The 12,237-nt window shown below is 35.2% G+C and overlaps 1 protein-coding gene across 1 annotated transcript; it reads left to right on the top strand.

The window, feature by feature from the left end:
- Positions 1 to 9,718: 9,718 nt before the first annotated feature.
- On the top strand, positions 9,719 to 11,520 carry LOC148620637 (uncharacterized). Its single transcript, XM_088574305.1, has one exon. It carries the CDS (start codon positions 9,902 to 9,904, stop codon positions 10,856 to 10,858), a length of 957 nt encoding a protein of 318 aa, XP_088430431.1. The 5' UTR covers positions 9,719 to 9,901; the 3' UTR covers positions 10,859 to 11,520.
- Positions 11,521 to 12,237: the final 717 nt, after the last annotated feature.

Genomic DNA, 12,237 nt, shown 5'->3' with positions numbered 1-12,237 from the left:
TACAGGTAAAATATTAGTTCACACGGGAGGATTTAAATAAATTGTTAATATTTAAGATTGATGGAAATACTATATGAAACATGTTAGAATTGCCATACACATATTTCAGATTTTTAGCTTTCAAAATTGACCAATATTCGGAAAGTGAATTTTTCAAAACAAAAGAATTATAGTGCCGTTGAAGCTGTACAAGTAAACCTTTTAACCATGCACCCTTTCGTTTTTAATCATGATTAATTCGGGGATTTTGGAAATCTGTCTGTCGTTAAATGTTAAGGAGAAGCCATTAGTTTTGTTTGGTTGTCTGGGATATGACGAGAGCTCCGGCTAATATTTGACCCTAGTAATTCATTTTACATTTATTGATTTTGGGCTAATTTGCTATCGCAATAAGGCTTGTAAGTCTCGCTCTCGATTTATCCTGATCCTGAATGCACTCAATTCCGAGGAGAAATTATTATTGTGTTTGCAAGTTTCAGTTCATCAATATGAAGCATAGTTACCAGATTTTTCTGTTGTATGTTTAACTTTTAAGAGGACTTCGTTGAAAAAAAAAGTCGAGGGGTGACTCATTTTTTTCGGTCTATGAAGAAATTTTAGATATTGAAATGGGTGCTCCCTTATTTCTAACTTGTTCAAAAATCAACTTCTCCCTTGCGTCCGGTTCACACAAAACACCACGGGCATTACTTGGTACATGTACGGTTCCAGTGTAAAGGATTGAAAATATAACAAAAAGTCAACGTTTTCTCCAAAACATAATTTAACTGTAAGGTTTGCTTTCGGATAACCACATCTAATACGATCACTAACCTCTTGTTAATAGAAATCAGTTCTAATCATGATTTATAAATATTCGGCGAGTTTCAGATCATTTGTAGAGATCCGTCAGCAGACATTTTACGCTTCCTTGACTACTGAGTCTGACGCTGCGACTACTCGGGCAAGGATATGTTGCCCATATAATTTAAAGTCGACATGTCAAAAGTTCGACATGATCGGTAACCTTTAGCTGTTATAGACAATGTTCTCTTCACTAGACTTGGTCTACCACAATGTTCTCTTCACTAGACTTGGTCTACCACAATGTTCTCTTCACTAGACTTGGTCTACCACAATGTTCTCTTCACTAGACTTGGTCTACCACAAATAAAACTCACGACTTGTTTTTGACAAAAACACTGAACTAATTAGCTGTACAAAATACACGAGTTACCCCAATATATTAAGTGTGGGTTGTGCTGTTTGTTTTTGCTTTTAATGTTTGGTTCGTTTGCGTTGTACGTTTTGTTTTTCGTTGTGTTTGGTATTTCTACTCAGTATTGTTTTGTTTTTGTTTGCTATGCTTTTATATATTCCCTGTTATGCCTTTGTATTTGCATACATTGTCTCGTGCATCTTGTTTTTAATGTTATGTCTTGTTTTATGGCGAGCACCGCGAAGCGGTGTGAGCTCTACGGTTACTACGTGTATTTTCTATATTTCCACTGAGGTTCCCCAATATACTAACTAAAAAAGTCATGTCCCGGAAGTAACAAAAAGAGACTGTAACGGAGAAAATTTGTCATTTCCTTCAATCAAACAAAAAAAAAAATTTGGTTAAGAAAGAGTAATCAAGGGAACCAAGGCTATAGTGGTAATCAAAGGAATGTAATCCAGGGACAAAGACCAGAAATGGAAAACAGACATACACAACAAAGAACATAAAGTAACTAAAATCATACTACTCCAGCAATGCTAGAGGTTGTCTGGCAAGCTATTTTCTGACTTGGTGCCATCCTAACCTCTAGCATCTGACACGTTGAAAACCATCGCAAATGTAAATTAGCTAAACATGTGTTTTAAAATATTTTAAGACTTTTATTTACATAAAAGAAGTTTAACCTACCGGAAATCGAGCGATAAAAATCCTAAATATATGTTAAATACCTACAAAACATTTGTAATGTAAGCAGTTGTCAAAATGACCAGCAATTTTGAATTAGGTTACTAATTTTACGGAATACAATATATTTTTGACAAAACGAACTTAAAGTTTGTAAAGGGAATTCGTTGGTTAATTTGATAAGTCCGTTTCGCAAATGTTAAAATCCGTAATTTTTATCAACCGGAATTACACACTTTAAGCTAAACACCAAATACCAAGTTCATTTTAACTGCATTTAAAAAGGATTTCCCGGATTGCTGGATTTTCTCATCGGGTAGGTCATTTGTTTTTCTCGAGTTTAGTCACCTTCTCCCGTATTATGGTGAAGAAACTGTATAAAACGTTTTAAATGGTAAATAGTGTACTATAATTCTGCCGATTTCAAAGAACGTCGGAACGAGCATTATGCAATAAGGTGCTCGGAAGTAAGAGGTTGGGGTATGGAGGAACGGAATTCCAACCTAAGTACGTTGTAAGAGTAAAATCATACATACAAAGTAACAAAAGCAAATGGGCAACTCGGACTCAACTAAAAACTGGGAACATGGACTTTAAAGATAAAGTGAAGATTACGTTTCAGTAAAAAGAAAATCACCTTTTCTGATAGTTTTCAAGTCTTTTCCTATTCTTTTTACTTATTTAAAGAAGTGAATATAGTCTTCTCAAAAACTTCGGGAAACACGTGGATGTACGTACGTGTATCTCTGCTGTTCCACTGTCGCTTTTGTCAAGAACTTAACCTTTGGAAAAAATATAACTCCAATTGTATTATCCGAATCGAAGCATAGCTTTTCTAAGATAGGAAAGACAATCATTTTCTTGTTTGGAACTGTAATATTTTCGGTATCTGTACAGATTGATCTGACAGGCCAAAACAAAAATTTATGTTACTAGAGATGCCCTTAAGGGATAAAAAATGTAAAGTATTGCGAAGTGCTATAAAGTTATCGACCATTTTGAGAGCGAGGGGAAAAGGGGGTATGGGGTTGGAATTTTGGAGAAAAAAATTCAAGTTATTCATTTATTGAAAAAAAAACCCATTAATTAACAAGAATATCAAATCGAAATATTGATTTCGCTTGCTGCTTGAATATAAGTAAAACTAATACACTTGCGAAGCAAACATTTTCATCTGGATCGACCCCACTCCCTTTGTAATGTCCTTTATTATTTTTAAGAGTCTCGCACAGACGGTACATGTATGGTAAAGCTCACGGTACTCGCTGATTTAGGCATTTCCTACTCCATATTATTCGGTTAAAAGCTCACTAGAACTTAAATTTAATGTTATATACATTGCAAATCCAAATACAGTTTTCATAGTCGTCGTCTTAGTCTTGTCAAAGAATTCCCATCGTTTGCAAGTACCCTTTTTATTTACAACATATGTGATTAGTTCAAACACTCATTACAGTAAGTGTCGCATATTGTTTACAGAAAAAAAAGATTTCTTTAGCTTATTCAAGATTTATTTATTCATTCTGACAGTATAAACTGTTACAAGAGGCAAATACATATTACATATATTACAATGGTGAACTAGGTAAAAAAAATTACCATATAATGCAATACAAAGATTTACAAATCGAACACACCTAACAAAACAAAAGTAGTGAAACAGCATAGATATGTAATATTTTGTGTAGTTCATAATGTTTATAATATAATGATACAAGGACCAAGTTGGTAAGTATATAATTAAAAGTATGTCATAAGTTTTTTAACATATACTGATAAATTACGTAATACTTTGACATTACAAAATTATATCAATCCTTGAAGTTTGGGTAAAGATGGATAGGTAAAATAGTATTTTGGAATATATAATTCTCTTAGCCTCACAATATCTGCATTACAACCAACAAACATATAATAAAATTCATCATCCACTAAATCCATCTGAAACAAATTACAAACACGGTTTTCTCTTACAACACCCATCCATCTCCCAACTTCGATCGGAAATTTTATGTTCGAGCACCTAAGTTTTGTTATGTATAACCTGTGACCTCTATCTAATTTAAGTAAATATTTTTCACAACAAAAATCTTTTTTGAAGAGTGAATATGATTGACCTCTAGACGAGTTATCTTTTTCACTATGCCATCTTTGTACAAACTGATCTTGTAATATTTGCTTTACAACTGTTTTTATTTCCAGTTTACTCAAAACTGATTGACTATCCCATACATACGATAAGCCTATATCATTTAGTACAGATTGTATAAGAACTATCTATTATGAATGAAATATATCAGAACAATGCATATTGTACATTAATTTATACATAATACCGGAGAGTTTTGATTCATTTAACAGATTTTTTATCCAAAAATTTAACATTCTAAGTTTTACATCAGTTTCTAATGGATACTTTCCAGTTTCGCCGTACACCATGAAGTTTCGTGTACTTGATCTTACAGAGAGCACTTGTTTCAAAAATTTTAAATGTACCCGTTCCAAAACTTGCAAATTTTCGAATCCCCAGATTTTTCACCCATATAATAATATCGGTTCAACTAATGTATTAAATAAATGTAACTGTAAATCCAATGGTATGGAAAAATTTCTTATTTTTCTTTGTAATGCAAACAGTGCTTTCTGTCCTTGCTCTGCAAGTTTCTTTTTGGTTATAATAAATTTACCATTATAGTTAAAAAGTAAACTTAGATATGAATACATATCAACTATTTCAATATTAGAGTCATATAATCGAAATATATCATTACCCTTGTATTTTCTCTTAGAAAACACCATAACTTTTGTTTTATCAACATTGACAGACAACTTCCATATGTTACAATATTCTTCAAAAACTTTCAAACAATTTTGCATATTTTCAACAGATTCTGCTATAATCATTGTATCATCTGCATATAAAAAAATGAATATAAGTAAGAAATAATTAATTTGTTCTAAAAGTTCTTTGGATAATGTTTGGAGACCTGAAATATTATTACTTGAAAAAAATGACTCTAGATCTGCCAGAAACACCGGAAAAAAGAAAAGGAGATAATTTCCCCCCCTGCCCGACCCCAACTTCACAAGCAAAAAAATCGATAAATCATTCCCATTTTTAACACACGACTTTATACTTCCATACATATTATATATAACTCAAAATTTTACCAGTAATTTTACTATCAATAAGTGAGGGAGACAACTGTAAACTCATTATGAAACCAATACTTGATTGTATGGATTCAGCCCCTTTAAGTGTTTCAAAATTTCAGTTTATTGGATTGAAATCGATGGGCTTGCTCCAATTATTATGGATTTTAATTACTACAGACTCTTAATTGATATACTGTCATGACCTAAATCAATTTTTGTACGTTGTATTCTGTCCTAAATTAATGAGAGACGAATCTTTGATTTTAAAACATTTTAAAGTTAGAAATGAGACGATTAAACAACAAACATAATGAATTTGACATCTTTATAATATATAGACTGTCGTTGGTTTGTACTTGAATAAATATTATTTATCTTGTATAGATGGTCCAAAGTCAGTCTCATTATATCGTGGTAAAATCGTGCAGTTTGTGTTCATTTGTGGTGCAAAGGCAACAAATGAGTATGAAAGAGTTAATAATAGGATAATTAATTGGAAAGAGTGAATAACCAAACTATTATTACGAGTGCCGAAGAACGCCAAGATTTAACTTGTTCTCAAGCGTTCTTGGCACGAATGATCATATTATGGTTATTCACGATAACCAATTGATTTTCGTATTTATTATATAGATTTTCTTCATATTTTATCGATATTTTCAACATGAATTTCTGATTTTGTGAAAAAGTGAAATTATCGAATTTATTTCAGTATAAATTATCGAAATTTATTACACCGGGAACATTCAATAAAACACTGCTATCTATATAATAAATTAGTTTCTCTTTGATTTGATCGTTTTGTTTAACTTCTAGACTGCTAGGTATTTGTGATATTACACCATGGACAATTAACCTGGCAGCCCGGATAATATTTCGTTCCACAAGTTTCTCTCAGATATAACCCCGGGTCACCAGTGACGTCTTCTGTCTTTTGATTGGCTGAGCGGATATGAGCGTTATTTTATTTATTTTTATACGTTTTAATATTCATATTTAAAAAAGAAACGTTAAAATAGTTCTTTCAAATTAATAATATTATTTTCCGATATAAATGGACAATAATTAATTTAGATAATTGCATCTTGGTTTTTACTTCATTTCATAAGCGGCAATTTACTCATATATTGTGCATATCGATCGATGGTGACCTGAGTCTATATTTTTAGCGGTTCTAGGGTGGCTTATAATATTGACAAGGGAACCAGATTACATGGACATTGTGATACGAACTAGTGATGAGAAAATTCGCCATTGTGATTGGTTTTTGGGCGATTGTGTATCATTTTCTATAAAACCTGATTGGTTGAAAGCAACGTTATGACGTTTCTAATGTTGTTCTCCCGATAACATTGTTGATATCATAGAAGGACGACCGCTAGAGATGCCGTATGTCAAGTGGTCAAAATATTCCGAAGGAATCAGAAAAAAGGTTTTGAAACTCGTGAATTGTGAATATCGACGAAATATCAACTCGCTTTTAATTATTTAATTTCAACGTCATAACAAACTCGCCGAGGCTTGTTTGTTATGCTGTTGAAAGTAAATAATTTAAGTTGATATTTTGTGATATTCAACTAACCCATAATTTGCATGTCAATCAGAGTTCCGCACGGATATGATATGAAAATGGGTAAAATATATACATTTTCACCTGAATTGTGCAATACAGTTAAGTAACTGAGTTGACACGAGATTCAATTAGTTGTAATTTTACATGCAACATTTTGTATTATTATAAATAACGATTTTGATTGATTCAATCGGTGCGCTATGATCCTTGGCAAATTATGATGAATACCGCTCAAAATGGCACGCGAAGTATTCATCACTTGTGAAAGTTTCAGTGTAGGCCCAAATATAGTATCAAATAAAATTAATTTAATTCTTTAAACCGTTATTTATGATTAGTCAATATATTAAGGCGTCTTTTTTTCGGCCAATCGCCGCTCTCCTTATTTAACGTTTACGTTCATTCACAATAATGGCTGAGCCAGGTGGTCTGAGCGGTAAATAGGTTTCTACTTCAAAGAAAGTTTATATTAAATATATCTTGACTATTTAAGACGTTAAAAGTATCAGATAGGCCACTGACGTACCTGTGCCGAATTTTTCGGCGATTTTTGTAATTCACATTGTGAATAATAGAAAAATGGAAGAGCGCGCACACACACACACACACACACACACACACACACACACACACACAAAGCAAACAAATGATATTACTTATGGTATATGAAGAATGTTACAAATACATACATTTGGATCCCTGTATTGAAGTCCATCTTAGAGCTTGTTAGTTTCAATCAGAAAGGTATAGGCTTGTTATTTAGTGGAATTGTTGGAACAGATTAGTCATAATTGTGATGAAACAGTTATAGTTAGTATAACGATTTATCAACCCTGGTGATCTAAAATCACCTCGGCCAGTGGCCTCGGTCATTATAAGATTGACCTGGTTGATATACCATGATATAAACTTCATACAAAGTCAGTAATGTGTTTTCCTGACATTATTTGCACCCGTGCAGGTCCGGGTGTTAAAAGAATAGGCCTGCAGCAGCGCTAAGCTTGTCGTAAAAGGCGACTAAATATTGCTCAGAACCTTAGCCGGGGGCTAGGGCGCTCTGCCCACAGAGTAACTGGGATGTGTGCCCCAGGTGGTTGAATGGGGTATCCCTGGCTTGTTACATGCTGGGGTTGTCAGGCTATAATACGGAAAACCTGACCGCAAACCATAGTGGTGCACCGTGTTGGGAAAGATGCCATGTTCCTCGCACGTTAAAGAACCCTACTGTGGTATTCTCCCGGAGTAGGAACCATAGGGCTCCGCCACAGGAGGCTAAATTGCCCGACCCTACCCACCTCTCCCTATTTCCAGTGGCAATCAAAATTGTCGACCCCACTGTCCTTGTGCCCCATCCCTTTTTCATTTCATCATATTTTCATGTTCATTTTATCCTCAATTTCATGTTCATCGTCTGAATATAGCTGAAATATTGCTGCTCGGACGTTAAACCCCAACAAACAAACAAAAACTGACATTATTTGACTTTTTGTTTATTTCGAAGAAGTGGCGTCGTTTTTTTCTAATGAGGAACATTTAATAAATTAGTTTTTATTACTTCCGGCATATACTAATTTGCGTCACGGACTCGGGTCATGGCCGAAGATTCACGTCAATTTGAGTTTAATTGTTCCACTTTGTAATAAAGCAGATTTAATGGGTCGTTAATTAAAGTTTCCTGACTTTCTAATGCGACTGTCGGTGACAGACTTATTGAAGAGACGATGTTAATTTTTTGACTCAATGCATAAACACAACCATTCTCTCATCAAACAGGTCTTCAATTTGGCGGCAGTAATAATGCTATTTGTACGCGTAGGAATATTGAATGGAATGAATCACACACTTTTTGAAACTTACGACAGAAGGAAATAAGTAATTAGAAGAATATTTCATTGATTTGATCAAACTTGACGAAATTCATTTACAGATAAATACGAAAAATATTACGCAATTCTTATGTAACGCAAAAAAAGTCACAGTATAAAAATAGAAAATCGCGGCAAAATACTCGTACTTTATGGCGGAAAACTCAGGTTTAATCGATATAATGACGTCCATAAATTCGTCAGTTATGCTGAAAGAGCGACAGTTTTATCGGAAGAACTGAAACTTGATATGGAAAACGTTAGCGAATCATCGATGCATTAATGTTTATAATATAGATATATCACAATACTAAGCCATTTCCTTAAAAGTACTATCTTTCCCCTGTGTAAAGAGTTTCAACAACACACATTACGACATTGTAAGACTATTTAAGGAAAGTACTTAATGGATTTCAGTACAAATATCATAAATGGATTCGTTTTCAGAACGTTATTTTGTTTGTGATTATTTGAATCGTGTATTGCAGAGGAATAGACGTTAATGACGTCACATTACCAAATCAGGTTACACAAAATAACCTAGTATAAACAAAAAAAGCAAGCCAATGAGAAAGCTTGATACAATCCAAATTAAATAGTATGTATAAACTTAATAACATAAATTCTGAATACAATTACATATTGACAATATCATATTTTATGTGATATTGGATAATGTAAAGTATGATAATACCATATAGTGTTTCAATGTATTTGTATTTGATTTATTTTGTTTCATCAGCGACTATTTGCTCTCGTAATTTCAGAACTTTAAATACGCATACGATTTGCACAATTATATATTGGTCTTCTGAAATAGAGTTGCGTTGCTACAAGATTAAATTCATTATTACAGGAGTTTTATGGTCAATATCATGAACTTATGGATCCTTACTGTGTATCCATCTGCACCATGAAAACTGATTTGTTCAACGTGTCTTAGTTTTCATTTTCTCTTTCGTCCACCCCGTCCTTGACTTTTTGAAAGCAACTCAGTGGGTGTTTCTAGAAAAGCAGAAGATGCTTACCCTACCGATGCATCTGGTCCATGCTCCCAGTTTTTAGTAGACTCCGATTTGCTCATTTACTTTTTTTATTTTCTGTTCTTTGTTGTGTTTGTCTCTTGTTCCCTTGATTACCCATACAACTCCACATTAAGCTGCTGATCGGTGCCGTGTTTACCGTCATAGCTATATAGTTCTAGCTTCATACCAGATCAAAATGTACCTCTTAATCGGGTTTATCTAAGTAAAAGATAAACCAATTTAATAAAAGAGAAATTAATCTGTTCTTTCACAACGTTAAACCGGAATCCGTTCCGGATGTATCCCGATTTTATATTTACGTCTAACGCTGCCATATTTTTTGAAACACCACATCAAAACAGATAATCAATCCAAGCCATCCTCCTTAAAACGCAGCATGAAACCTGCCAAAAGAAAACGAGCAGCCCCTAGAAGGAATCAACAAGACGGAGATGCTACAAAAAACCAGGAAAAGAAGAAGACTTTGCAGACTGCTCAGACGTCATCGTCGCCACGCCAATCCAGAAAAATACCCTCGACAGCTTCCACGTCGTCCAGCGAAATTGATGCCACTGATGCCCCTACTCAAGGTCCCTCGACCAGAAAGTCAACTTTATCTGTGAGCCATGGTCCGGTCGTCAATATCATAGCCGATGAAGCATTGCCTCCCATTCCTGATGAGTCTCGTATGCCTGTTCCTGTTACCGCACAAGAGGTCCCACCCCAGCAAAGCTCGAGTGGAATTGGTAGGTTTATCAATACTTCACAAACCTTAGCACGTCCATTTTACTCTGGGTCTCCTGTTCCCCCCCTTTCCGATCCTGATACACAAAGGTGTGGCGATATGTCGTACATCAATCAATCGCCCGATTCTGTGTCTAGTGTCTTTACTCCTATATCATCTCACGTCCCAAGTAAAATAAAAGAGAAAGTATGGGCAGGTGAATTTGTAGATCTAAACTTGCTTCTCAAATCAGCTCGAGATTTAGCAGATAACTGTGAGTTAGATAGAGAGCTCACTATAAAAGGGGGTACCCTTGCCGTTGTAAAACAACAAAAAACACAGTTTAAAAACATTGAAACTTGGACTAATGCATTCATGATATATGCAAGCATTATTTTAGAGAAATGGTCCCAAAAAGGGTTAGAACTTTTCAAATATATGCAAACAATTCGACTTGCAGCCTCCAGGGGCTATTTTCGAGGTTGGGTTCACTATGATGAACAATACAGGTTGCGTAAAGCGGCGTCCCCAACTTCTTCTTGGGGAATAGTTGATATGGAACTTTGGATGATATGTGTTACAACCCCTTATACACCCCCTTCTCAATCAGGTTTGATGGGGTTCACTTGACCGATCTCGGAAATGACGTACTTCTAAACAACTTTGAAGGTGCTTTGGAAACCTTTTTATCCTCACCCGATGTTCGTTCATTCCCTTAGGATTGTCACATTCGTTAATATATGTTATCAAATGTTGAAAGGAATATAAATGATTTATTATTTGAAGCGGTAGGGCCGCGGGGGGGGGGGTAGATATTTGAACGTGTATAGACACGCCCATTTGGCGGAATCTGGCAAGATAAGGGGACACTATCCTTTCCTTAATTGTACGTCGGGTCATATCAATAAAACTTTCCTACGCTTTACCGTTGGAAGTTGGTCTAGACCATCTCATGCCTCCATGAGTGGTCGGTTCTTTTCTGATCACCAGATTGAATTTGGCCAGGGTATTCTAAATACAAATAAATAATCAAAATAAATAATAAACTCACTCCCATGTTTTTATAAATATTAAATGAAAAAAGTGGTTGCTACCATGGGGTGACAAATGGTATGGGCTGGCGTACTGGAAAATCGTGTCCCTCGTTCTCTCAAGGTACCTTGAGGAATGTGAGCATCCATTGTTTACCAATGGTGCACAGAGTTGTCCGTATACCCCTGCGTTTGGCATTCTGTTTCCCTATCTTGTCAATTCCTCTCTTGCAGTGAGCTGTGGCCGTTATTAGCCATTTATATTGTTTCTTGAATTTTTATAAGCCAAACAATTGATTCTTTGATTAAATATCATACAAATGTGTTCTTCGTGTGTTTTTTGTTTGTATGAGAACGGGAAGTTTACATTAAAGATGAAATGATTGGTTAGCATTTAACATTACCCAGTTTCCGATTCAGACACTGGAGCTCGTTACAATTGACTGTGGAGGTCATATACATTTTCAGGGCCCCGATATATAAAAAGGTCTGAAAAATTCCCAACGATGTTAGAACTGTCAAATTTGCGATGCAAATTTTTGGTCGTTCCCTCCGCGGGACTCGAACTCGTACCGCTGTGACATCTATGGCAACACCGCCTGCACAAAGTGCAGCGCCCTAGACCACTCGGCCAGCTTGGCTAACATCTTTCTAACATCGTTGGGAATTTTTCAGACCTTTTTATAACTTTATATATATATACGTCTCAGAATGTGACGACTCTATTCACTACGTGACATCTATGGCGACACTGCCTGCACAAAGTCCCTGTATCAATTTGATCCGATGGAGCATTGTAGTGAATAGAGTCGTCACATTCTGAGACGTTTGTATAATATTGATTTGTTGTGACATGCATCATTAATTTGAGCTATAGCCTAGCTGGCCGAGTGGTCTAGGGCGCTGGACTTTGTGCAGGCGGTGTTGCCATAGATGTCACAGCGGTACGAGTTCGAGTCCCGCGGAGGGAACGACCAA

This window comes from Perna viridis, chromosome 3 (genome assembly GCF_037379345.1).
Source record: "Perna viridis isolate PV_CMFRI_1.1 ecotype Kerala chromosome 3, ASM3737934v1, whole genome shotgun sequence".
Taxonomy (NCBI): Eukaryota; Metazoa; Mollusca; class Bivalvia; order Mytilida; family Mytilidae; genus Perna; species Perna viridis.
This window is presented reverse-complemented; position numbering and strand designations above follow the sequence as displayed.